At 42.7% G+C, this 25,236-nt stretch overlaps 1 protein-coding gene across 2 annotated transcripts in view; it reads right to left on the reverse strand.

Annotated features, from left to right (window-relative positions):
• Calr3 (calreticulin 3) overlaps nt 1-25,236 on the reverse strand; it is a 74,473-nt gene that overhangs the window by 18,895 nt on the left and 30,342 nt on the right. For both annotated transcript variants that reach the window (XM_045159063.1, XM_045159056.1), the window contains 3 exons: nt 6,780-6,965; nt 4,134-4,241; nt 3,900-4,031 (listed from right to left, as the gene is read on the reverse strand). In XM_045159063.1, coding sequence (XP_045014998.1) covers nt 3,900-4,031; nt 4,134-4,241; nt 6,780-6,965 — 426 coding nt within the window. The remainder of the gene's footprint in view (nt 1-3,899; nt 4,032-4,133; nt 4,242-6,779; nt 6,966-25,236) is intronic.

Genomic DNA, 25,236 nt, shown 5'->3' on the forward strand with positions numbered 1-25,236 from the left:
GTAGATCCAAGTCCAACAACTCTAGGCAGTGACAAATCTCCAAGTCTGATAATTATAACCAGCAACAAGTCTTTGGAGTTCCAATTCTGCCCCTCCAGCTAGGCTACTCACAGTCCTGGAAAACTTCATCTGGGGCCGGAAGCTCTTCTTGGCAGCCATCTCATGGTCCCAGAATCTCCACTGGGTCTCCACTGCAGGCCACAGTTCATCCTTACGGTTCTATTGGGTGTCTATGCAGGCATCCAGCAAACCTGCTTCACACTGCCCATAGCCATGTCCAAAACACAAGACCGTGTTGCAAATTCAATGACCCTAATACCAGGCCGGGTGCTAGTTTATTAAGCCAAGTGGGAATAAAGCAGACGTTGAAGAATAAGACACTCCTCCAACATCAGGTCCCTTTAAAAGACTGCATTTTTTTTTTGTTGTCCCCAATCTCAATGGTTGTAATCCCTCTCTCTCTCTCTCTCTCTCTCTCTCTCTCTCTCTCTCTCTGTCTTCTTTTTTGGTTTTTTGAGGTAGGGTTTCACTCTGGCCCAGGATGGCCTGGAATTCACAATGCAGTCTCAGGGTGGCCTCGAACTCACAGCGATCCTCCTACCTCTGCCTCCCTAGTGCTGGGATTAAAGGCGTGTGCCACCACACCCAGTTTCAATGGTTGTAATCTCTTGTACAATTGCAGCTGAACAGGCAGCAGTTTTGGCCCAAAGATTTCTTTCTGTGCCATATCCCTCTGAATACACCAGTCTGTTTCTACACACTACAATTCTACACAAGGTCTCAGGACACAGGCATAAAAGCAAGCCTCTCATACAAACTGCTAGCCCATTCCAAGCAGAGCTCTTTCTCACCCTCATAAGCCAAACCTCACAGTCCATAGTTCTTACTACATTCAGGTCTTTCAACTCTGACCAGAATATTCCATCAAGCTGCACTTAGAGCACTGCAAGGCATCTCTTAGGCCAAGGTTTCAAATCCTTCCACATTCTTCTTGAAAATCAGCTCCAAAAGGCCAAAGCCACACAGTCAGGTGTCTAGCAGCAACCCCACTCCTCTGGTACCACTTTACTGTTGCAATCAGGTACCAACTTTACTGTTTCAGTGAGGTTCGCATTGCTGGCAGAAATCACCTGACCAAGAGCAGCTTGTGGGAAAAAAAGGGTTTGTTTTGGCTCACAGACTCAAGGGGAAGCTCCACGATGGCAGGGAAAAACAATGGCATGAGCAAAGGGTGGACATAACCTCCTGGCCAACATCAGGTAGAAAACAAGAACAGAAGTGTGTTCCAACCACTGGCAAGAGGAAACTGGCTATAACACCCATAAGTCGGTCCCCAAGGATACACTGCCTTCAGGAGGCATCAATTCACAAATCTCCATCAGCTGGGAACCTAGCATTCAGAACACCTAATGTGGTGGTTTGATTCAGGTGTCCCCCATAAACTTAGGTGTTCTGAATGCTAGGTTCCCAGCTGATGGAGATTTGGGAATTGATGCCTGCTGGAGGCAGTGTACTGTTGGTAGTGGGCTTATGGGTGTTATAGCCAGTTTCTGCATGCCAGTGTTTGGCATACTCTCCTGTTGCTATGGTCCTCCTTATGTTGGTCAGGGGGTGATGTCCACCTTCTGCTCATGCTGTTGTTGTCCCTGACATTGTGGAGCATCCCCTTGAGCCTGTAAGCCAAAATAAACCTCTTTTCCCCACAAGCTGCCCTTGGTTTGGTGACTTCCACCAGCAATGTGAACCTGACTACAACAGTAAAGTTGGGACTGAGAAGTGGGATTGCTGCTAGACACCTGACTGTGTGGTTTTGGCCTTTTGGAGCTGATTTTCAAGAGGAACGTGGAAGGATTTGAAACCTTGGTCTAAGAGACACCGTGCAGTGCTCTAAGTACAGCTTGATGGACTAATCTGGTCAGAGCTGAAAGACCTGAATGCAGTAAGAACTATGGACTGTGAGGTTTGGCTTGTGAGGGTGAGAAAGAGCTTTGCTTGGACTGGGCTGGCAGTTTGTGTGAAAAGCTTGCTGTTATGCCTGTGTCCTGAGAAGTTGAACAGGGTTGCTTTGCATAGAAATGAATTGGTGTGAGCAGAGGGATATGGCACAGAAAAAGATGAAATGTTTGGGTGAACTGCTGATTGTTCAGCTGCAAGTGAGAAATTACAACCTTTGAGATTGGGCCAACTGACCTGCACTGGGGCAACAGCAGGAATGTAGACTCTTTTGAAGGGGTCTGAGTGCTCAAGGAGTATCCTGTTCTTCAAAGTCTGCTTTATTTCCCCCTGGATTAACAAATTGGCACCCTACCTGGTATTGTGGAGTATAAGAAATGCAGGAAAAGAGAGGGTCATTGAGTGTGTAATATGGTCTTGTGTTTTGGAAATGGCCATGGGCAGGGTGAAGCAGGTTTGCTGGTTGCTTGCATGGAGACCCCCTGGGGCCATGAGTATGAACTTTGGATTGTAGTGAAGACCCAGTGGAGAGGCTGGGACCATGGGATGGCTACTAAGGAAAGCTGCCGGGCCCAATTGAAGTTTTTTCCAGGACTGTGAGTAGCCTAGCTGGAGGGATGGAATTGGAATTCCAGAGACTTGGTACTGGTTAGAATTATCGGATTTGGAGATTTGTCACTGGCTAGAGTTGTTGTACTTGAAGCTACAGAGTTTGATATTTGCCCTGGTTGTTTGAAATCTTGTATTGGTTGAATATTTCTTTGCTATGCCTAATGCCATCTTTTGTAATGTGAAGGTGCCATTATGGGTTTTGGGGGGATTTTTTGGTATGATGGCTCAGTTAAAAGATCTTGGACTATGAGGATGTATGAACATCACTGGGAGTGATAAAAATTATGGGGACTCATAAAGTCATACTGAATGCATTGTATTTTATATCATGTATGGATATCAGTTTATGTGGGCCAAGGGTAGAATGTGGTGGTTTGATTTAGGTGTCCACCATAAACTTAAGTGTTCTGAATTCTAGGTTCCCAGCTAATGGAAATTTTGGAATTAATGCCTTCTGGAGGCAGTGTATTGTTAGGGGTGGGCTTATGGGTATTATAGCCAGTTTCCCCATGCCAGTGTTTGGCACACTCTCCTGTTGCTATTATCTACCCTCTGATCGTGTGCTCATGCCATCCATTTTCCCTGTCATTGTGAAGCATCCTCTTGAGCCTGTAAGCCAAAATAAACCTTCTTTTCCCACAAGCTGCTCTTGGTTTCTACCAGCAATGCGAACCTCACTGCAATACATAAGTTTATGAGGGACACCTGAAGCAAACCACCACACTAGTCTAGCAGAATCTGTGACTGACTGGTTCAGTGAGAGATCCTGTCTCAAACAAAAGTGGAGGGCAGTGATTACTGGTATCATCACTGTGGAGGGCCCTCAGTGGGATGAGGGCCAGGGAGAGGACAACCTAATGGGAATATGACCAATTTGCACCATGGTCATATATTAAAGTTCCCAATGAAAATTATAAATAAAAAATAGCCAGGTGCGGTGGTGCATGCCTTTAATCTCAGTACTTGGGGGCAGAGGTAGGAAGATCACTATTAAGTTCAAGGCCACCCTGAGACTACATAGTGAATTCCAGGTCAGCCTGACCTACAGACCCCACCTCGAAAAAAAAGTAAGGTTGAAAGCAATTGAGGAAAACACTCAATGTCAACCTCTGGCCTACACACACATGCATACACACGCACACACGCACACACACACACATGCACACATACATCCACATACATATGAACATGCATACACATACCAAAAAAAGAGAAGTTAGCTCATCCTATCTATAGGAAGCTGAAAATCAGGAGTACCTGGAGTTCTAGGCCAGGCTGGGCTATATAGCACATTCCAGGCCAGAGCTATTAAAACAAATTTAAAGCTGTGTCACCTGCCAAAGCTCCAGGCCAATAGCTCCAATATTCTCAAATTCAGAGAGGTCGTACTGTGTCAGGTAGTTGGTGTTTTTCATCTTCTGGTGGAGCCACACATCTTTATCGATGCCTTCTGCTTTCAGACCATCCTGCAAAAGCAGACCTCATAGGCAGGTTCAGATCACACAGGTAAGGTAGGAGGACCCGGCCTGCCCAAGGGTGTCCTGGGTCATGAAGGGAAGACCCCATACCTGGTATGGTGGCTTCTGGAGCATGGGCGCCTGCCAGTCCCCATCCAACTCACTATTCCAGTCACTTGGCTTGCTAGCACTGGCATCCAGAAAATGCTTCTCCCAATCCTTCAAAAATGTGTAAGGAAAATGTGATATATAGAAGCCCAAAGTTTCATTTTTCAATGTGAAATTTTTTAATGGTTTTTCTAGGTAGGATCTTGCACTAGCCCAGGCTGACCTGGAATTCACTATGTAGTCTCAGGGTAGCCTTGAACTTACAGCGATCCTCCTACCTCTGCCTCCCAAGTGCTGGGATGAAAAGCGTGCGCCACCATACACAGCTCTCCCTTTTCTATCTCTCTCTGCTTGCAAATAAATATATATAATTTATATAATATAAATCTATTTTATTTTTGATTTTTTTGTTTGTTTATTTTTATTTATTTGAAAGCGACAGAGAAAGAGACAGATATAGAGAGAGACAGAATGGGCATGCCAGGGCCTCCGGCCACTGCAAATGAACTTCAGACACGTGTGCCCCCTTGTGCATCTGACTAACGTGGGTCCTGGAGAATTGAGCCTCGAACCGGGGTCCTTAGGCTTCACAGGCAAGCGCTTAATTGCTAAGCCATATCTCCAGCCCTAGTTTTGATTTTTTGAGATAGGGTCTCACACTAGCTCAGGCTGACCTGGAATTCACTATGTAGTCAAAGGGTGGCCTCAAATTCACTATGATCCACCCACCTGTACCTCCTGAGTGCTGGGATTAAAGGTACATACCACCATACCCAGCAATATAAATTTATGATTATATATAAATATATATAATTTATTTATATAAAGGTTTATATATTAATAAAGATTGGTGACTCACTGTCATGTGACCTAAAAGCACACTAGTTAAGGGTAGTATTGCAGCTCAGTGGCAGAGAACATTCTTAGCATTTACTAGGCCCTATGTTCCATTTCCTAGTACTGCACATACATACAAACATGGGTGAAAAAAACCAAGTTTTCATATCAAGTTATCATAAAACTCAGGCAGGGGATCTAAATCAGTAATTGCTACTTGCGTAGCATGTACAAGGCTCTGAGTTCAATTTCCAGCACTCTATAAAATCAGGTATAGTGGCACATGCCTATAATCTCAGAACTCATGAAATAGAAACAAGAGGAGTAGGAGTTAAAGACCACTGCAGGTTATACAGTGACTTAGAGGCCAATCTGAGCTATATGAGACCCTGTCTTAAAAATAAAAGCCAGGTGGTGGCACACACCTTTAATCCCAGCACTCAGGAGGCAGAGGTAGGAGGATCGCCATGAATTCAAGGCCGCCCTGAAACTACATAGTGAGTTCCAGGTCAGCCTGGGCTAGACTGAAACCCTAACTCAAAAAACCAAAATAAAATAAAAGCCAGGGCTGGAGAGATGGCTTAGTGGTTAGGTGCTTGCCTGTGAAGCCTTGAAGCCTGAGGACCCCAGTTCGAGGCTTGATTCCCCAAGACCCACGTTAGCCAGATCTCAAGGGAGTGCATGTGTCTGGAGTTTGTTTGCAGTGGCTGGAGGCCCTGGCACATCCATTCTGTCTATCTGCCTCTTTCTCTCTCTGTTTGTCCCTCTCAAATAAATAAAAATAAAAATAAATTTTAAAAAATTAACAAATAAATAAAAGCCAGACATGGTGGTGCACACCTTTAATCCCAGCACTCAGGAGGCAGAGGTAGGAGAATCACCAGAGGTTCAAGGCTACCCTGAGACTGCATAGTGAATTCCAGGTCAGCCTGATCTAGAGTGAGACCCTACCTTGAAAAACCAAAAAAAAAAATCTTCATAGAAATCCCAAAATAGGGAGAACAGTGATGTTATGAAATTGTTATGGTCATTACCATAAATACAGAAGTTGTACAATATCCAGGCCCTTGGAAAATGGAATGTGTAAGGAATGGTGTGATCCCTCTATGCAATGGAGATATTTACTGTTACCTAAGGAATGGGATGATCCCTCAATGCAATGTACCATGACATTCCTGTATCTCTTTGTTTCTAAATATCTTTGTGATTATATAACATAGAATGTTTCTTGCCTAAATTCCATCTATGTGACCTATGCAACCTGTAACTTCTTGTAATAGCACCCCCTATGTTTAACAGTATGCAACTTTGTGGTTTAACTCCCAATCCTGTTTCTACTCTAAACATCATGTGGTTATTTCCAATAAGAGCTGACACTCCTGGGGGCTGGAGAGATGGCTTAGCAGTTAAGATGTTTGCCTACAAAGCCAAAGGATCAGGGTTTGATTCTCCAGGACCCATATAAGCCAGATGCACAAGGGGACGCACGCATCTGAAGTTCATTTGCAGTGGCTGGAGCTTTGTCATGTCCATTCTCTTTCTCTCTCTCTGCCTCTTTTTCTCTCTCAAGTAAGTAAATAAATAAATAAAATTTAAAAAAAAGAAAGCTGACACTCCAAACAGATTAGGGCTGCATCTTGAGATCCTGAACTCTGGGATGCAGACCTGGCACACCAGATTTCCTCTTTTTCTTTCTTTCTACCCAGTGAAACCTGGCCTCACATGCCGTGAGTAAATGGTCTTACTTGTGTGACACCAGATCCCATAACACACTTATGAACTATTCTCCAGTAATTCAAGAAGCATACATACCTGGGCCTTGACATCTTTTGCCTGGTTCCAGTCATCAGGCTCTACAGAAGACTTTTCCATCTTCAGAGAAGTTAAATTCCAGTCATAGTCAATGCTTCCAGATTCAACTGATTGACCATCAACTTTTACTTCATAGGTAAGATCTGGCCTCAAAATCAGGGTGTAGAGGTGAGTGAAGCCATCAACCTATACAGTTTACCCAGAGAAAAGGTCACAGTGAAATCCCTGCTGTTTCAATATTGTCTAAATGTGCAATAGTAAACAGACATAATTTGATTATGGTGGTGCAGGCCTGGGATCTCAGCACTGGGAAGGCTGAGGGAAGAGAGGATTGCAATTTTAGATCAAAGCAAGAGCCTGTCTCAAAAAACAATTTTATGCTGGGCATTTGGGAGGCAGAGGTAGGGGGCCACCCTGAGACTAAGTAGTGAATTCCAGGTCAGCCTGGGCTAGAGGAGACCCACCCCTAAAAAACAAACAAACAAAAAACAGCTGGGCATGATGGCCTATGCCTTTAATCCCAGCACTGGGGAGGCAGAGATAGAAGGATTGCTGTTCAAGGTCACCCTGAGACTACATAGTGAGTTCCAGGTAGTCTGAGCTAGAGTGAAACTCTACCTCAAAAATAATAAATAAAAATAAAAATAAAAACTCTTTTAGGCTTGGTGTAGTGGCGAATCTTTAATCCCAGCATTCAGGAAACTAAGATAGGTAGATTACAGTGAGTGTGGGGACAACCTGGGCTGGGTGAAAGGTCCTGCTTCAAAAAAGTGAAAAATTTGTTTTTATAAAGTTTGCTTATTATAGCCCGGCATGGTGGTGCACGCCTTTAATCCCAGCACTTGGGAGGCAGAGGTAGGAGGATTGCCATGAGTTCGAGGCCACCCTGAGACTACATAGTGAACTCCAGGTCAGCCTGGGCTAGAGGGAGACCCTGCCTGAAAACCAAAAAAGAAAAAAGACCACATTTGTAATCCTAGCACTTGGAAGATGGAGGCAGGAGGATCAGGACTACACAGGCCAGCCTAGGCCTTATGATACCCACGAACAGCTATATATGCATTTGTTCGGGAAACACCCTTGGGTCTCCTGACCACATCCATGGTCACTATAGACATTCAAGGTACTTAGGCATGCTCCAGGTGACAGGGCCTACCTAGACCTAGTTTCCTGAGTGCTTTTACCCACTAAGCATGGCAGGTGTTTTCAGGGGCAGGCTCTTGTGACAAACCACCTTCAAAGTATCCATTCACTTTTCAGCTAAAACTTTTTAATACAAACTGAGCTTTCCCAAAAGCATTCCTGCCCAGCACTTTCATCTCCATAGCCTTAAACTAGATACACTTAAGAATTGACCAACCCCCAGGCCTGGAGAGATGGTTAAATGGTTAAGGCGCTTGTCTGCAAAACCTAAGGACACATGTTCAACTCTCCAGGTCCCACATAAGCCAGACACACAAGGTGATGCAAGCACACAAGGTCACACATGAGCACAAGGTGGCGCACATGTCTATAGTTCACACACACACACCTCTTGCATAAAAAAAGGCCAGTCTAGCTCTGATCACTTGGGAACTTCCAGCTGTGGGTGAGTTTTTCCTTCTGCTGGACTGGGCTGGCTAGGCCTAGGCTCAGCCAATAGGGGCTCTGCCTAGGCCCTAGCCCAGACCCAACCCAAGCCCTTACTCTCCACATGGGTTCTTTATCCCTTCCAGCTCCCCACATGACAGGAGCTCCTAGAACATCTTTTTTCTTTCCACACTTTTTCCCCAGGCCCTCCACATGGGATCTCTAGCCACGTGGATGCTTTCCTTGGCTCTACTTCTCTCAATAAATATAATAATTTAATAATTAAAAAACAGCGGGGACCAGATTAAGACCCTACCTCTAAAAACAAAAATTAAAATAAATAAATATGGACTGGAGATATGGCTTAGTGGTTAAGGCATTTGCCTGCAAAGCCAAAGGACCTTGGTTCAATTCCCCAGGACTCACATTATACAGATGCACAAGGGGTGCATGCATTTGGAGTTCATTTGCAGTGGCTAGAGGCCCTGGTTGCACCCATTCTCTCTCACTCTTTCTTCCCCTCTCTTTCTCTCTCTCTCCCCTCCCCCTCCCACTGGCAAATAAAAAATAAAATATTTTGAAAAATAAAAAATTAATAAAAGTAACAAGCCAGTTTACTAGGCGTGGTGGCATATGCCTTTAATCCCAGTACTTGGGAGGCAGAGGTAGGAGGATCACCATGAGCTGGAGACCACCCTGAGACGACATAGTGAATTCCAGGTCAACCTGGGCTATAGCTAGATACTATCTCAGTAAACAAAAGCAAAAACAGATAGTTCTGGTGGCTCACCCCTTTAATCATAGTACTTGGAAGGCATAGGTGAGACTACATAGTGAATTCCAGGTCAGCCTGGACTAGAGTGAAACCCTACCTAGAAACACAAAAACAAACAAAAAATAGAGAGGGAACTGGGCATGGTGGTACACACCTTTAATTCCAAAGGCAGAGGTAGGTGGATCACCATGAGTTTGAGGGTACCCTGAGACTACATAGTGAATTCCAGGACAGCCTAAGCTAGCATGGGACCCTACCTTGAAAAACAAAAAAAATTGAGAGGGATTTTCAGGTAAGATGGTAACATAGTAGCCACACGAAAGCAGCCTATAGAGGGAAATAAGCAGAAACACAGCAATATACACTCTTCTACCAAAAAGTAAAGGTGTGTAAGTTATTATCATCTACAACAGAGAAGCAGGAGAGACCAAGATCTTCCAGAAAGGAGGGAAACAGCCAGCGGCCCTGGTCAGTGTGCCCGCCTGCCCACATTGCTGGACAATGCAGAACTGCAGGAGCAACCAGATGAAGGGGTTTTCCACTCCCATTAGCCTTCTCCCAAAGTCAAGAAACATTAAGGGGAAATCAGCAGGGACCAGCTGAGCAGCTACTGAAGAACACAAATGAGTCCAGCTGAGCAGTTCCAGTACAACTCCAGGTACCCTGCACCACGTCCCGTGTCCCAACCATCAAGGCTGTGAGCCTCTGGAGAAGTCATTTATCCCTGGCCACCAAGAATCCAGCATAGTCAGTCAGAACACCAGATCCAGTTACTAACAGAGTCCACACCTAGAAGGACCAAGGTGGGCACTCAGCATTGGTGAGACCAGAAGCCATCCTAAAAGGTAACAGGGCCTACTTATACAAAGTCAGATACACAGATCTGCACTAGAAGTGCTAATCTATCTTCCCATGTCAAAAAAGGTTATGTATGGGCTGGAGAGATGGCTTCATGGTTAAGGCATTTGCCTGCAAAACCAAAAGTTAAATTCCCTAGGGCCAGATGCAGAAGGTGGCCACATGCATCTGGAATTCATTTATAGTGGCTGGAAGCCCTGGCAGACCCATTCTCTCTCTCTTTTTCCCTCTTTCTATATATGTGTCTTTCTCTCTCTCTCTCTCAAATAAATGAAACAAAGAAAAGTTATATATTACATTTGAATGATATATTCTTAGTTGGCTTTACTATTCTCAAATAAACTGTATTTTGTTATTGACTATTATTGCCTTTGATGTTTCCTGATTTATAGGGCCTTTGTCTTTTTCTTCTGTTATTATAGGGGGTAGGGTCTGACTCGGCCTTACGCTGACTTGAAACCCATTTCAGACCAGCAATCTCAAGCTACTAGTTGACAGGATTAAGGATGTGGAGCAACACACATACTTAGGGACTTTGGCTTGGGCCAGAGTGAGAGCCTACCTCAAAACAAAACAAAACAAAAATCATGGAACCTAAACAATAAATTGCTGAATGATAAGTGGGTTAATGAAATCAAGAAGGAAATTTTAAAATATTCATAGAATCAAATAATTAGAACACAACATATCAAAACCTTTAGGACACAATAAAGGCAGTCCTAAGAGGTAAATTTATGGCTTTAAGTGCCTATATTAAGAAATTAGAGGGCTGGAGAGATGGCTTAGCGGGTAAGTGCTTGCCTGTGAAGCCTAAGGACCCCAGTTCGAGGCTCGGTTCCCCAGGTCCCACGTTAGCCAGATGCACAAAGGGGCGCACGCGTCTGGAGTTCGTTTGCAGAGGCTGGAAGCCCTGGCGCGCCCATTCTCTCTCTCTCCCTCTATCTGTCTTTCTCTCTGTGTCTGTTGCTCTCAAATAAATAAATAAATAAAAATTATAAAAAAAAATATCGAAGCTTGACCAATTTCTCTAAAAAAAAAAAAAAAAAAGAAATTAGAAAGGTCACAAGTAAACAACCTAATACTTCACCTTAAAGCCTTGGAAAAAGAAGAACAAGACAAACCAATAATCAGTAGATGTGAAGAAATTAATAAAGGGCAGAAATTAATGAAATAGAAGCAAAAAAAAAGACAATCCAAAGAATTAATAAAACAAAGAGTTGGTTCTTTGAGAGGATAAACAAGATTGATAAACCCTTAGCAAATCTGACCAAAAGAAAGAAAGCAGAGACACAAATTAATAAAATCAGAGATGAAAAAGGTAACATCACAACAGATTCCAGAAAAATTCAAAAAACCATAGGGACATACTATAAAAGCATATACTCCACAAAGTATGAGAATCTGAAAGAAATGGATGATTTCCTTGATTTATATGACCTACCTAAATTTAATCAAAATGAGATTAATCACTTAAATAGACCTATAACAAACATGGAGATCCGAACAGTTATCAATAATCTCCCAACTAAAAAAAGCCCAGGCCCAGATGGATTCACTGCTGAATTTTACCAGACCTTTAAGGAAGCGCTAACACCATTGCTTCTTAAGCTTTTCCAGGAAATAGAAAAAGAAGGAATTCTACCAAACTCCTTCTATGAAGCCAGCATCACCCTGATACCAAAACCAGGCAAAGATAGAACAAAAAAAGAAAATTACAGACCAATCTCACTCATGAACATAGATGCAAAAATTCTCAACAAAATATTGGCAAACAGAATACAAGAGTATATCAAAAAGATCATTCACCCTGACCAAGTAGACTTTAACCAAGAGATGCAGGGATGGTCCAACATACGCAAATCTATAAATGTAATACATTATATCAAAATCACATGATCATCTCATTGGACGCAGAGAAAGCATTTGACAAAATCCAACATCCCTTCATGATAAAAGTCCTACAGAGACTGGGAATAGAAGGAACATACCTCAATATAATAAAGGCTATTTATGAGAAGCCTACAGCCAACATATTACTAAATGGGGAAAAACTGGAAGCTTTTCCACTAAAATCAGGAACAAGACAAGGGTGTCCACTGTCCCCACTTCTATTTAATATAGTTTTGGAAGTCTTAGCCATAGCAATAAGGCAAGAGACACACATAAAATGTATACAAATTGGAAAGGAAGAAATCAAGTTATCATTATTTGCAGATGACATGATTCTATACATAAAGGACCCTAAAGACTCTACTAGCAAGCTGTTAGAGCTGATCAAAACCTACAGCAATGTAGCAGGATACAAAATAAATACACAGAAATCAGTAGCCTTCGTATATGCTAACAACAAACACACAGAGGATGAAATCAGAGAATCACTCCCATTCACAATTGCATCAAAAAAAATAAAATACCTTGGAATAAACCTAACCAAGGAAGTAAAGAATCTATACAATGAGAACTTTAAAACACTCAAGTGAGAAATTGCAGAAGACACTAGAAAGTGGAGAAACATCCCTTGTTCCTGGATTGGAAGAATCAATATTGTGAAAATGGCAATCTTACCTAAAGCAATCTACACATTTAATGCAATCCCTATCAAAATTCCAAAGGCTTTCTTCATGGAAATAGAAAAAACAATCCAAAAATTCATTTGGAATCACAAAATACCTCGAATATCTAAAATAATACTGAGCAACAAAAAAAAGAGGCTGGTGGTATCACCATACCTGATTTTAACCTATACTACAGAGCCATAGTAACAAAAACAGCATGGTACTGGCACAAAAACAGACATGTAGATCAGTGGAACAGAATAGAGGACCCAGATGTAAGCCCAAGTAGCTATAGCCACCTGATATTCGATAAAAATGCCAAAAATACTCATTGGAGAAGAGACAGCCTCTTCAGCAAATGGTGTTTTGAAAACTGGATAAATATCTGCAGAAGGATGAAAATAGATTCTTCTCTCTCGCCATGCACAAGAATTAAGTCCAAATGGATTAAAGACCTTAACATCAGACCGGAAACTTTGAAACTGCTAGAGGAAAAAGTGGGGGAAACCCTTCAACATATTGGTCTTGGCAAAGACTTTCTGAATACAACCCCAATTGCTCAGGCAATAAAACCACAGATTAACCACTGGGACCTAATGAAATTACAAAGATTTTGCACCGCAAAGGACACAGTGAAAAAAGCAAAGAGGCAACATACAGAATGGGAAAAAATCTTCGCCAGCTATATATCTGATAGAGGATTAATATCTAGGATATACAAAGAACTCAAAAAGTTAACTAATAAGGAATCAAACAAGCCAATCAAAAAATGGGCTAAGGAGCTAAATAGAGAGTTCTCAAAGGAAGAAATACGAATGGCATATAAGCACCTAAAAAAATGTTCTACGTCACTAGTCATCAGGGAAATGCAGATTAAAACTACATTGAGATTCCATCTCACTCCTATCAGATTGGCCACCATCATGAAAACAAATGAACATAAATGTTGGCGGGGATGTGGAAAAAAAGGAACCCTTCTGCACTGCTGGTGGGAATGCAATCTGGTCCAGCCATTGTGGAAAACAGTGTGGAGGTTCCTAAAGCAGCTAGAGATTGATCTACCATATGACCCAGCTATAGCGCTCCTAGGCATATATCCAAAGGACTCATCTCATTTCCTTAGAAGTACATGCACAACCATGTTTATTGCTGCTCAATTTATAATAGCTGGGAAATGGAACCAGCCTAGATGTCCCTCAACAGATGAGTGGATAATGAAGATGTGGTACATTTATACAATGGAGTTCTACTCAGCGGTAAAGAAAAATGAAGTTATGAAATTTGCAGAAAAATGGATGGACCTGGAAAGTATAATACTAAGTCAGGTAACCCAGGCCCAGAAAGCCAAGCGCCACATGTTCTCTCTCATATGGGGATCCTAGCTACAGGTGACTGGGCTTCTGCGTGAGAATGAAAATACTTAGTAGCAGAGGCCAGTAAGTTGAAAAGGAGACATAAAGGGTGGAGAAAGGAAGGGAGGAGGATACTTAATAGGTTGATATTGTATATATGTAATTACAATGATTGTAATGGGGAGGTAATATGATTGAGAATGGAATTTCAAATGGGAAAGTGTGGGCGTGGGGAGGGAGGGAATTACCATGGGATATATTTTATAATCATGGAAAATGTTAATAAAAATTAAAAAAAAAAAAGAATCTCTACAATGACAACTTTAAAATACTCAAGAGAGAAATTGCAGGGCTGGAGAGATGGCTTAGCGGTTAAGCGCTTGCCTGTGAAGCCTAAGGACCCCGGTTCGAGGCTCGGTTCCCCAGGTCCCACGTTAGCCAGATGCACGAGTGGGCGCACGTGTCTGGAGTTCGTTTGCAGAGGTTGGAGGCCCTGGCGCGCCCATTCTCTCTCTCCCTCTATCTGTCTTTCTCTCTGTGTCTGTCACTCTCAAATAAATAAATTTTAAAAAAAATTAAAAAAAAAAAGAAATTGCAGAAGACACTAGAAAGTGGAAAAACATCCCTTGTTCCTGGATTGGAAGAATCAATATTGTGAAAATGGCAATCTTACCAAAACCAATCTACACATTTAATGCAATCCCTATCAAAATTCCAAAAGAATCATCATGGAAATAGAAAAAACAATCCAAAAATTCATTTGGAGTCACAAAATCCTTGAATATCTAATACTGAGCAACAAAAATAAGTCTGGTGGTATCACCATACCTGATTTTAACCTATATTACAGAGCCATAGTAACAAAAACAGCATGGTACTGACACAAAAACAGACATGTAGATCAGTGGAACAGAATAGAGGACCCAGATGTAAGCCCAAGTAGCTATAGCCACCTGATTTTTGATAAAAATGCCAAAAATATTCATTGGAGAAAAGACAGCCTCTTCAGCAAATGGTGTTGGGAAAACTGGATATATATCTGCAGAAGGATGAAAATAGATTCTTCTCTGTTGCCATGCACAAGAATTAACTCCAAATGGATTAAAGACCTTAACATCAGACCTGAAACACTAAAACTGCTAGAGGAAAAAGTAGGGAAACCCTTCAACATATTGGTCTTGGTAAAGACTTTCTAAATACAACCCCAACTGCTCAGGCAATAAAACCAGATTAATCACTTGGACCTCATGAAATTACAAAGATTTTGCACTGCAAAGGACAAAGTGAAAAAAGCAAAGAGGCAACCTACAGAATGGGAAAAAATCTTCGTCAGCTATATATCTGATAGAGGATTAATTTCTAGGATATACAAAGAACTCATAAAGTTAAATCAAACAAGGAATCAAACAAGCCAATCAAAAAATGGGCTATGGAGCTAAATAGAGCATTCTCAAAGGAAGAAATACGAATGGTATATAAGCATCTAAAAAAATGTTCTACGTCACTAGGCATCAGGGGAATGCAGATTAAAACTACATTGAGATTCCATCTCACTCCTGTCAGATTGGCCACCATCATGAAAACAAATGATCATAAATGTTGGCGGGGATGTGGAAAAAGAGGAACCCTTCTACACTGCTGGTGGGAATGCAATCTGGTCCAGCCATTGTGGAAAACAGTGTGGAGGTTCCTAAAACAGCTAAAGATTGCTCTACCATATGACCCAGCTATAGCACTCCTAGGCATATTTCCTAAGGACTCATCTCATTTCCTTAGAAGTACGTGCTCAACCATGTTTATTGCTGCTCAATTTATAATAGCTGGGAAATAGAACCAGCCTAGATGTCCCTCAATTGATGAGTGGATAATGAAGATGTGGCACATTTATACAATGGAGTTCTACTCAGCAGTAAAGAAAAATGAAGTTATGAAATTTGCAGAAAAAATGGGTGGACCTGGAAAGGATTATACCAAGTGAGGTAACCCCGGCCCAGAAAGCCAAGCGCCACATGTTCTCTCTCATATGTGGATCCTAGCTACAGATAATTGGGCTTCTGTGTGAGAATGAAAATACTTCGTAGCAGAGGCCAGTAAGTTAAAAAGGAGACATAAAGTGAAGAGAAAGGAAGGGAGGAGGGTACTTAATAGGTTGATATTGTATATATGTAAGTACAATGATTGAGATGGGGAGGTAATATGATGGAGAATGGAATTTCAAAGGGGAAAGTGGGGGGGTGAGGGAGGGAATTTCCATGGGAATTTTTTTTATAATCATGGAAAATGCTAATAAAAATTTTAAAAAAAGAAATTAGTACAGTCCCAAGTAAACAACTTAATGCTTTACCTTAAGACCTTAGAAAAAGCAAACCAAAAATCAGTGGAAGGAAAAAATAATAAAGATTAGGGCAGAAATTAATGAAATAGCCAAAACAAAATTATGGGCTAGAGAAATGGCTTAGCGGTTAAGGTTCCTGCCTGCAAAGCCAAATGGCACAGGTTTGATTTCCCAGGACCCAGTAAGCCAGATGCACAAGGTGGCACATGTGTTTGGAATTTGTTTGTAGTGGCTGGATATCCTTTCATGTCCATTCTGTCTGTCCCTCTTTGTGCCTCATTCTCTCTCTCAAATACATGTAATTAGTATATTTTTAAAAAATAGAAAAACAGGGGCTGGTAAGATGGCTTAGCAGTTGAGCCTAAGGACCCCGGTTCGAGGCTCGGTTCCCCAGGACCCACGTTAGACAGACGCACAAGGGGGCGCACGCGTCTGGAGTTCGTTTGCAGTGGTTGGAGGCCCTGGCCCACCCATTCTCTCTCTCTTTCTGCCCCTTTCTCTCTCTCTGTCACTCTCAAATAAAAACTAACAACAAAAAAACTTAAAAAAAATAGAAAAACAGGCTGGAGTGGTGAATTAGCAGTTAAGCGCTTGCTTGTGAAGCCTAGGGACCCTGGTTAGAGGCTCAATTCCCCAGGATCCACGTTAGCCAGATGCACAAGGGAGTGCACATATATGGAGTGTGTTTGCAGCGGCTGGAGGCCCTGGCATGCCCATTCTCTTTCTCTGACTCTCTCTGTCTGTCGCTCTCAAATAAATAAATAAAAATAAACAAAAAATTAAAAATAGAAAAACAGAATAGGCCAACCCCTGTATGAATATATATAGGCTCTATTAACTTGAATTCCCAAGGTCCCTCATTCAAGGAGAGTGCCACTGTGGAAATGACTCTTGTGCTCTTCTTGTTTATTGCAGGTAATAAATATCTCTCCACTCATATGTCCTGGCTATGCTTATTTTAGCTTTGTACTCACTAAGATGTGAACAATCTGCTTTTGGTTACAAATTGGTGACCCAAATGAGATCTTCCTCTCAATGGTTTCAGCTTACCATTTTTCAGTTTCCAGTGGCAGAGGGGCAAAGGAAGACTATAAAATGCAGGCCCTCCCTTACTACTGGAGCTGAATCAGTTCCTGCACAGCCTCCATCATCCTGGAAAAATTCTGCAGCTGGTCCAAATCTTTGTTCAAAGGTTTCCTGGGACTGGTGAATAGTGCAATACCCTTGGGCTAGCTAATACAGTTTCGTAAGTGTGCAGAAGGAAGGACTGGATTAGGGTTATCTACAGGTTTGAGACTGCATCTTGAGCTTGGAGTCTGAGGAACTGAGTCATCTTCCTTCTATGCAGACATGGGAACCTCCAGCTGGAAGGGGACGCTGGTCAGGAATTCCTGGCTGTAAAGCCTCAAAAGAAAGCTTGAGACATTGGAAGGAATGCCTGGCCTACTGTCTGGCAACTTAAAGGCTGGAAGATTGGAAAATATTGTGAAGCCTGCAAAGGAGCTCCAGTGTGACTGGGACACCACTTCCAGTGGGACATAGACACCACACCAGTGGGTCATTGACATAGCATTCAGTGGGTCATAGACACCACCTCCAGAGGGCCATAGACACTGCCTGCAGTGGGTCATAGACAACCACATCTAGTGGGCCTATTGTTGTTTGGGTTCCTTTTTTGTTGTTGTTTATTTTTAATTTTGAGAGAGAGAGAGAGAGAGAGAATGGGCACACCAGGGCCTTTCAGCCACTGTGAATGAACTCTAGAGGTGTGCGACATTGGTGCTTGCACCACTTTGGCATCTGGCTATGTGGGACATGGAGAGTTGAACAAGCATTCTAAGGCTTTGCATGCAGGCAAGCACCTTAACCACTAAGCAATCTGTCTAGCCCTTGGTTTCCTTTTTTATTAAAGCATGTGGGGCGTAGGCAGAAGGATAATCCTTGTTGTTGTTGTTGTTCAGGAATTCTGTTCACTTTTTAAAAATGTATTTATTTTATCGTTGTTTCTTTGAGGTATGATCTCAGTCTAGCCCAGGCTGACATGACATGTAACTCACTCCATAGTCCTAGGCTGGCCTGAACTCAGACCAAACCTCCTACCATTGCATTTCAAGTGCTGAGTTTAAAGGTGTGCATCACCATGCCTGCTTATTTATTTATTGATTTTTGGTTTTTCAATGTAGGATCTTGTACTAGCCCAGGCTAACCTAGAATTCACTATGTAGTCTCAGGCTGGCCTCAAACTCACAGTGATTCTGTAACTTACTCTGAAGCCCAGGCTAGTCTTGTACACATCACAATCCTACCTTGGCTTCTTGAATGCTGGAATTACATGTATAAGTCACCTTTTAAAACTTTATTTATTTATTTATTGGCTTTTTTAAGGTAGGGTCTCAGTGTAGCCCAGGCTGAGCTGTAATTCATTCTGTAGTCTCAGGGTGGTCTTGAATTCTCATTGATCCTCCTGCTTCTGCCTTCTGAGTGCTGAGAGTAAAGGTATGTGCCATCACACCTAACTTTTTTTTTTTAATTTTAATTTTTTTTTCTGGTTTTTCAAGGTAGGGTCTCACTCTAGCCCAGGTGTCCTGGAATTCACTATGTAGTCTCAGGGTGGCCTCGAACTCATGACAATCCTCCTACCTCTGACTCCTAAATGCTGGGATTAAAATCAAGCACCATCACACCCAGCTAAAACTTTATTTTTAATATTTTATTTATTTATTTGAGAGAGAAAGAGATAGATAGCCACTGCAATCAAACTCCAGGCACATGTGTGACCATGTGTATCTGGCTTACGTGGGTACTGGGGAATTGAACCTAGGTCCTTAGGCTTCTCAGGCAAGTGCCTTAACTGCTAAGGATCATAGTGTATGTTTGCTCTTTTTGGGCCTGGCTATCTCTCTATGACATTGGGGTTCACCAGAGGTCAGACTTCAGATAGTCTGGGCCTGCTTTGCTCATTAAAGAGTGGAATTCGGCCTGGAGAGATGGCTTAGCGGTTAAGCGCTTGCCTGTGAAGCCTAAGGACTCTGGTTCGAGGCTCAATTCCCCAGGACCCACGTTAGCCAGATGCACAAGGGAGCGCACGCATCTGGAGTTCGTTTGCAGCGGCTGGAAGCCCTGGAGTGCCCCTTCTCTCTCTGCCTCCTTCTCTGTCTGTCCCTCTTAAGTAAATTAATTAATTAATTTTTAAAAAAAGACTGGAATCCTGTACCACAACCATAGCACCCTCAGAAAGAATTGCAGCTGGGGCTTGTAATGGTTTAATTCCTTGTGAGGAGATACTGGTCCAGCTTCCAGGCAGGGTCTTACTCTGAGCCCAGCCTGCCCTAAGACCACAGCAGTCTGTCTTCAGGCTAGTGTAGCCCCTTCCTAGAGTGACATTCACAAATTTATTTAACCTAAGATTCTTAAATTCTACACAAGGAATAGCATATATTTGGGTCAATTAATAAATATGGCCACAGATCATTCAAAATGATTTTCTTCCTGGCCTTCACTACAAATTATCTAGCTAAAAATTTTAAATTCACATTGATACATGTAATTCCATAAATCAAAACTATTAAAATGTAAGATATGCTGTTACAGTTTTTTGTATTTTTTTAACAAAAGAATTGGCATGCCCGGGCCTCCAGCCACTGCAATCAAACTCCAGACATGTGCACCATCTTGTGCACATATGTGCTTTGTCACCTTTTGCAACTGGCTTACATGGGATCTGGAGAATAGAACATGGTCCTTAGCCTTCACAGGCAAGTGCCTTAACCACTAAGCAATCTTATTAGCCCAGAGTTTTTTATTTTTATATTTATTTATTTATTTTTGGTTTTTTGAGGTAGGGTCTCACTCTGGCCCAGGCTGACCTGGAATTCACTATGTAGTCTCAGGGTGGCCTCGAACTCATGGTGATCCTCCTACCTCTGCCTCCTGAGTGTTGGGATTAAAGGTGTGCGCCACCATGCCTGGCCCTGTAAGCACTATTTTTAACATTCATAATCATATATTAATACTACTCTCACTGTTGGTTAGAGAAGCTTCTCTTTTCAGTGACCAATGGGATGACCTAAAAGTCACCACAGTGCAAAGAAGAAGTGACAGAAGAGTATTCAGCAATGAAACATCTCTATCACACCCTCTAAGACTCAGGGTCCATTGAGGGAAAGGAGGCACAAAGAATGAAAGAGCCAAAGTAAGGGCAGGACTGTTTATAGTACAATCCTCCAGACACACAATAGCCTGGGTATCCATGACCTTGTAGTGCCTGGTACTAGAAATAAGAGTAGGAAAAGATGATGACATCAAAATAAAAGAGACTAAGTGAGAGGGGAAGAGGGTATGATAGAGAGTGGATTTGTAAAGGGGAAAGTGTCGGGGAGAACTATTATGTTTTATTGTCTATAATAATAGAAGTTATCAATTTAAAAAGTTTTAAAAATCCAGGTGTGGGGGCACATGCCTTTAATCCCAGCACTTGGGAGGCAGAGGTAGAAGGATTGCTATGTGTTTGAGGCCACCCTGAAAATACAGAGTAAATTCCAGGTCAGCCTGGGCTAGAGGGAGACCCTACCTCAAAAAAACTAAAAAATAAAAATAAAAAGTTTAAAAAAGCTGAGTGTGGTGGCACATGCCTTTAATCCCAGTATTTGGGAGACAGAGGTAGGAGAACTGCCATGAGTTTGAGGCCACCCTGAGACTACATAGTGAATTCCAGGTCAGCCTGGGATAGAGTAAAACCCTACCTCAAAAAACCAAAAAATAAAAATATGGGGCTGGAGGGAAGGCTTAACAGTTAAGTGTTTGCCTGTTATGCCTAAGGATCCCAGTTTGAGGTTTAATTCCCCAGGACCCACGTAAGACAGATAGATGTACAAGGTGCTGCAAGCATCTAGAGTTCATTTGCAGTGGCTGGAGGCCCCGGTGTGCCCATTCTCTATTTATCTGCCTCTTTCACTCTCTTTCTGTCATTCTGAAATAAATAAATAAAAATAAACAAAAATTATTAAAAATATGATTTTGGCTAGCATATGCCTGTCATCCAGTACTTGGGAGGGGCAGGCAGTAGGACTGAGAGCTCAAACTCTTCCTCAGAGTGTTTGATTCCAGCATGGACTACATAAGAAGTTATCTCAAAAGCAGCAAAGAGTGGAGCATGGTGGCACATGCCTTTAATCCTAGCACTCAGGAGGCAGAGGTAGGACAGCCGTGAGTTCCAGGTCAGCCTGAGACTACATAGTGAATTCCAGTTCAGCGTGGACCTTGAAAAAACAAAACACAAAAGTCAAAGAGGTGGCTGGAGAGATTGCTCAGTGGTAAAGGCATTTGCCTGCATAGCCTAAGGACCCAGGTTGCAGTCCCCATTACCCACATAAAGCCAGATGCACTAGGTGGCACATGCATCTGAACTTCATTTGTAGTGGCTAGAGGCCCTGGTGCACCCACCTTCTTCTCGCTCTCTCTTATACATACATACATATACACATACATACACACACACACACACACACACACACACACATGCCTGTTTTCCTCTTTTTCAAATAAATAAATAAGTATAATAATATAATAATAAAAGAGATGTTGGGCAGAGTCTGGCCTCAAACCCACAGTGATCCTCCTACTTCTGCCTCCCGAGTGCTGGTTGTCAAGCTCCTTAGGTAAATGCCTTAACCACTGAAACATCACTGCACAATTAAAAAATAAATACATAATTATCCCCCCTCCAAGGCAGGGTTTCACTCTAGCCCAGGCTGACTTGGAATTCACTCTGTAACTCCAGACTGGTGTTGAATAAGTGTTTTCATATTTAAAAAATTGCAAGGCTGGAGGATGGCTTGTGGTTAAAGCATTTGTTTGCAAAGCCAAAGGACCTAGGTTTGATCCCCAGGACCCATATTAGCCAGATGCACAAGGGAGCACACGCATCTGGAGTTCATTTGCAGTGGCTGGAGGCCCTCGCATGTGCCCATTATCTCTCTCTCTCTCTCTCTCTCCCTCCCTCCCTCCCTCCTTCTCTGTCAAATAAATAAAAATAAATTTAAAAAAATTAGCCGGGCGTGGTGGCGCACACCTTTAATCCCAGCACTCGGGAGGCAGAGGTAGGAGGATCATCATGAGTTCAAGGTCACCTTGAGACTACATAGTGAATTCCAGGTCAGCCTGGGCTAGAGTGAGACCCTACCTCGAAAAACAAAAACAAACAAACAAAAAAAAAAAATTGCAGGGAAAAAAATTTGCAGGGCTGGAGAGATGGCTTAGCAGTTAAGGCACTTGCCTGTGAAGCCTAAGGATGTGGGTTTAATTCCCCAGTGCCCATGTAAGCCAGGTGTATGGGGTGGTGCATATGTCTGGAGTTCATTTGCATTGGCTGGAGGCCCTGTCACACCCATTGTCTCTCTCTATCCACCATTTTTTCTCTCTCTCTCTCTCACCCACCTCTTTCTCAAATAAATAAGATATTTTTAAAATTTTAAAATTTACACTATGAAATAAGATTTTGTTTTATGTTTCTTTTCTGCATTTTTTAAAATTTTGTTTTGTTTTGTTTTTCGAGGTAGGGTTTCACTCTAGCCCAGGCTGACCTGGAATTCACTATGGAGTCTCAGGGTGGCCTGGAACTCACAGTGATCTTCCTACCTCTGCCTCCCGAGTGCTGGGATCAAAGGCGTGTGCCATCACACCCAGCTAAAAATATTTTTATTTATTTATTTGACAGGGAAAGAGAGAATGGGTGTGCCAGAGTCTCTAGCCACTGCAAATGAACTCCAGACATATGCACCCCCTTGTGCATCTGGCTAATGTGGGTCCTGGGAAATCAAACTTGGATCCTTTAGCTTTGCAGGCAAACACCTTAACTGCTGAGCCATCCCTCCAACCCTTTTTTTTTTTTGTCTTTTTTTTTTTTTTTTTTAAGGTAGGGTTTCACTCTAGTCTAGGCTGACCTGGAATTCACTCTGTATTCTCAGGGTGGCCTCAAACTCACGGTGATCCTCCTACCTCTGCCTCCCAAGTGCTGGGATTAAAGGTGTGTGCCACCACACCCCGCCCCAACCCTATTTTTAACTTCAAAAAAAAATTTTATTTTATTTTTATTTTATTTTTTGGTTTTTCGAGGTAGGGTCTCACTCTGGTCTAGGCTGATGTGGAATTAACTACATAGTCTCAGGGTGGCCTTGAACTCACAGTGATCCTCCTACCTCTGCCTCCCAAGAGCTGGGATTAAAGGTGTGCGCCACCATGCCTGGCTTAAAAAAATATTTTAACTGGACTTCCAGTCAAGACGGTGTCCGCCTAACCATGCCACACCTCAGAACAGAACCAGCCCATCACATCTCAAAAGGGCCCCAGCTGAAACTAAGAGTAATTGGGGAAATGAGCAAGAGTGCTACTTTCTTGGTGAACTTGGTACTAACACAAGGGTGAAGGAGACAGACACAGAGAACACTCAACTCCCATCAAACCAGATATCCAGAGACAGAGGCTCCTAAGACCTTACCACTTAAGCAGACCTAGAATGAATCCAACACAGCTCAGGGAAGTTTGCGGAAGGCACATGTTGGGTCATTATGCACATAGTCAATGCCTCTTACCCATAACTGATTGCCAACCCCACAATGCACAACCCATATTCCCCAACAAGGAGGGTCCCTTAGGGCAGCCTCAAGCTCATGGCTATCCTCCTACCTCTGCCTCCCATGTACTGGGATTAAAGGTGTGGGCCACCACACCCAACTCCAGCTTCTATTATTTTATTTATTTATATATTTTTGGTTTTTCGAGGTAGGGTCTCACTCTAGGCTGACCTGGAATTCACTATGGAGTCTCAGGGTGGCCTCGAACTCACGGCAATCCTTCTACCTCTGCCTCCTGAATGCTGGGATTAAAGGCATGCGCCACCACTAATGGCTTCCAGCTTCATTTTTAAATAAAATATTGTATTTATTTATTTACTTGCAAGAGAGAGAGAGAGAGAGAGAGAGAATGAATGGGCACACCAGGGCCTACTGAAAACAAACTCCAGTCTCATGTGCCATTTTCTACATATGGCATTCCATGTGTACTGGAGATTGGAACCAGACCCTGCAGGCTTTGCAGCAAGTACCTTTAACCACTGAGCAACCTTCCCAGCCCCCTTTTGTGGTTGTTGTCTTTTCTGTTTTGTTTTGTTTTGAGACAGTCTCATGTAGTCCAGGCTGGCTTTCAACTCCTATATAGCCTAGTATGGCTTCCTCTCTCCAATTTAAGTGCTGGAATTATAGGTATATGCCACCATACCTAGGTTGCCTTTTTAAAAATATTTTATTTATTTACTTAGTTTTTGAGACATAGAGACAGACAGACAGAGAATGGGCATGCCAGGGCCTCCAGACACTGCAAACAAACTCCAGATTTCATGCACCACCTTGTACATTTGGCTTACATGCATACTGGGGAATCAAACCTGGGTCCTCAGGCTTCACAGGCAAGTGTGCCACCATGCCTGGCTTTTTTTTTAAATTTTTTTTTAAATTTATTTATTTGAGAGCGACAGACACAGAGAGAAAGACAGATAGAGGGAGAGAGAGAGAATGGGCGCGCCAGGGCTTCCAGCCTCTGCAAACAAACTCCAGACGCGTGCGCCCCCTTGTGCATCTGGCTAACATGGGACCTGGGGAACCGAGCCTTGAACCGGGGTCCTTAGGCTTCACAGGCAAGCGCTTAACCGCTAAGCCATCTCTCCAGCCCTCATTTTTGTTTTATAAGACAGGGTTTCACTGTAGCCTAGACTATCCTAAAACTCATTATGTAGCCCAGGCTGGCTGTGAACTCATAGCAATCTTTCTACCTAAGCCTCCCAAACCTTGGGATTACAGGCAAGCACCACCACACTAGCCTTCTTTAAATTCATCATCAGGAAAAAGAGAATGCAAGGGGCTGGGTCTATAGCTTAGTTGGTAGAGCACTTGCCTAGCATGCACAAAGCCCGGGGTTCCATCTACACTACTGCGTAAGCTGAGTGTGGTGGTACATATCT

This window comes from Jaculus jaculus, chromosome 1 (assembly GCF_020740685.1).
Source record: "Jaculus jaculus isolate mJacJac1 chromosome 1, mJacJac1.mat.Y.cur, whole genome shotgun sequence".
Classification (NCBI taxonomy): Eukaryota; Metazoa; Chordata; class Mammalia; order Rodentia; family Dipodidae; genus Jaculus; species Jaculus jaculus.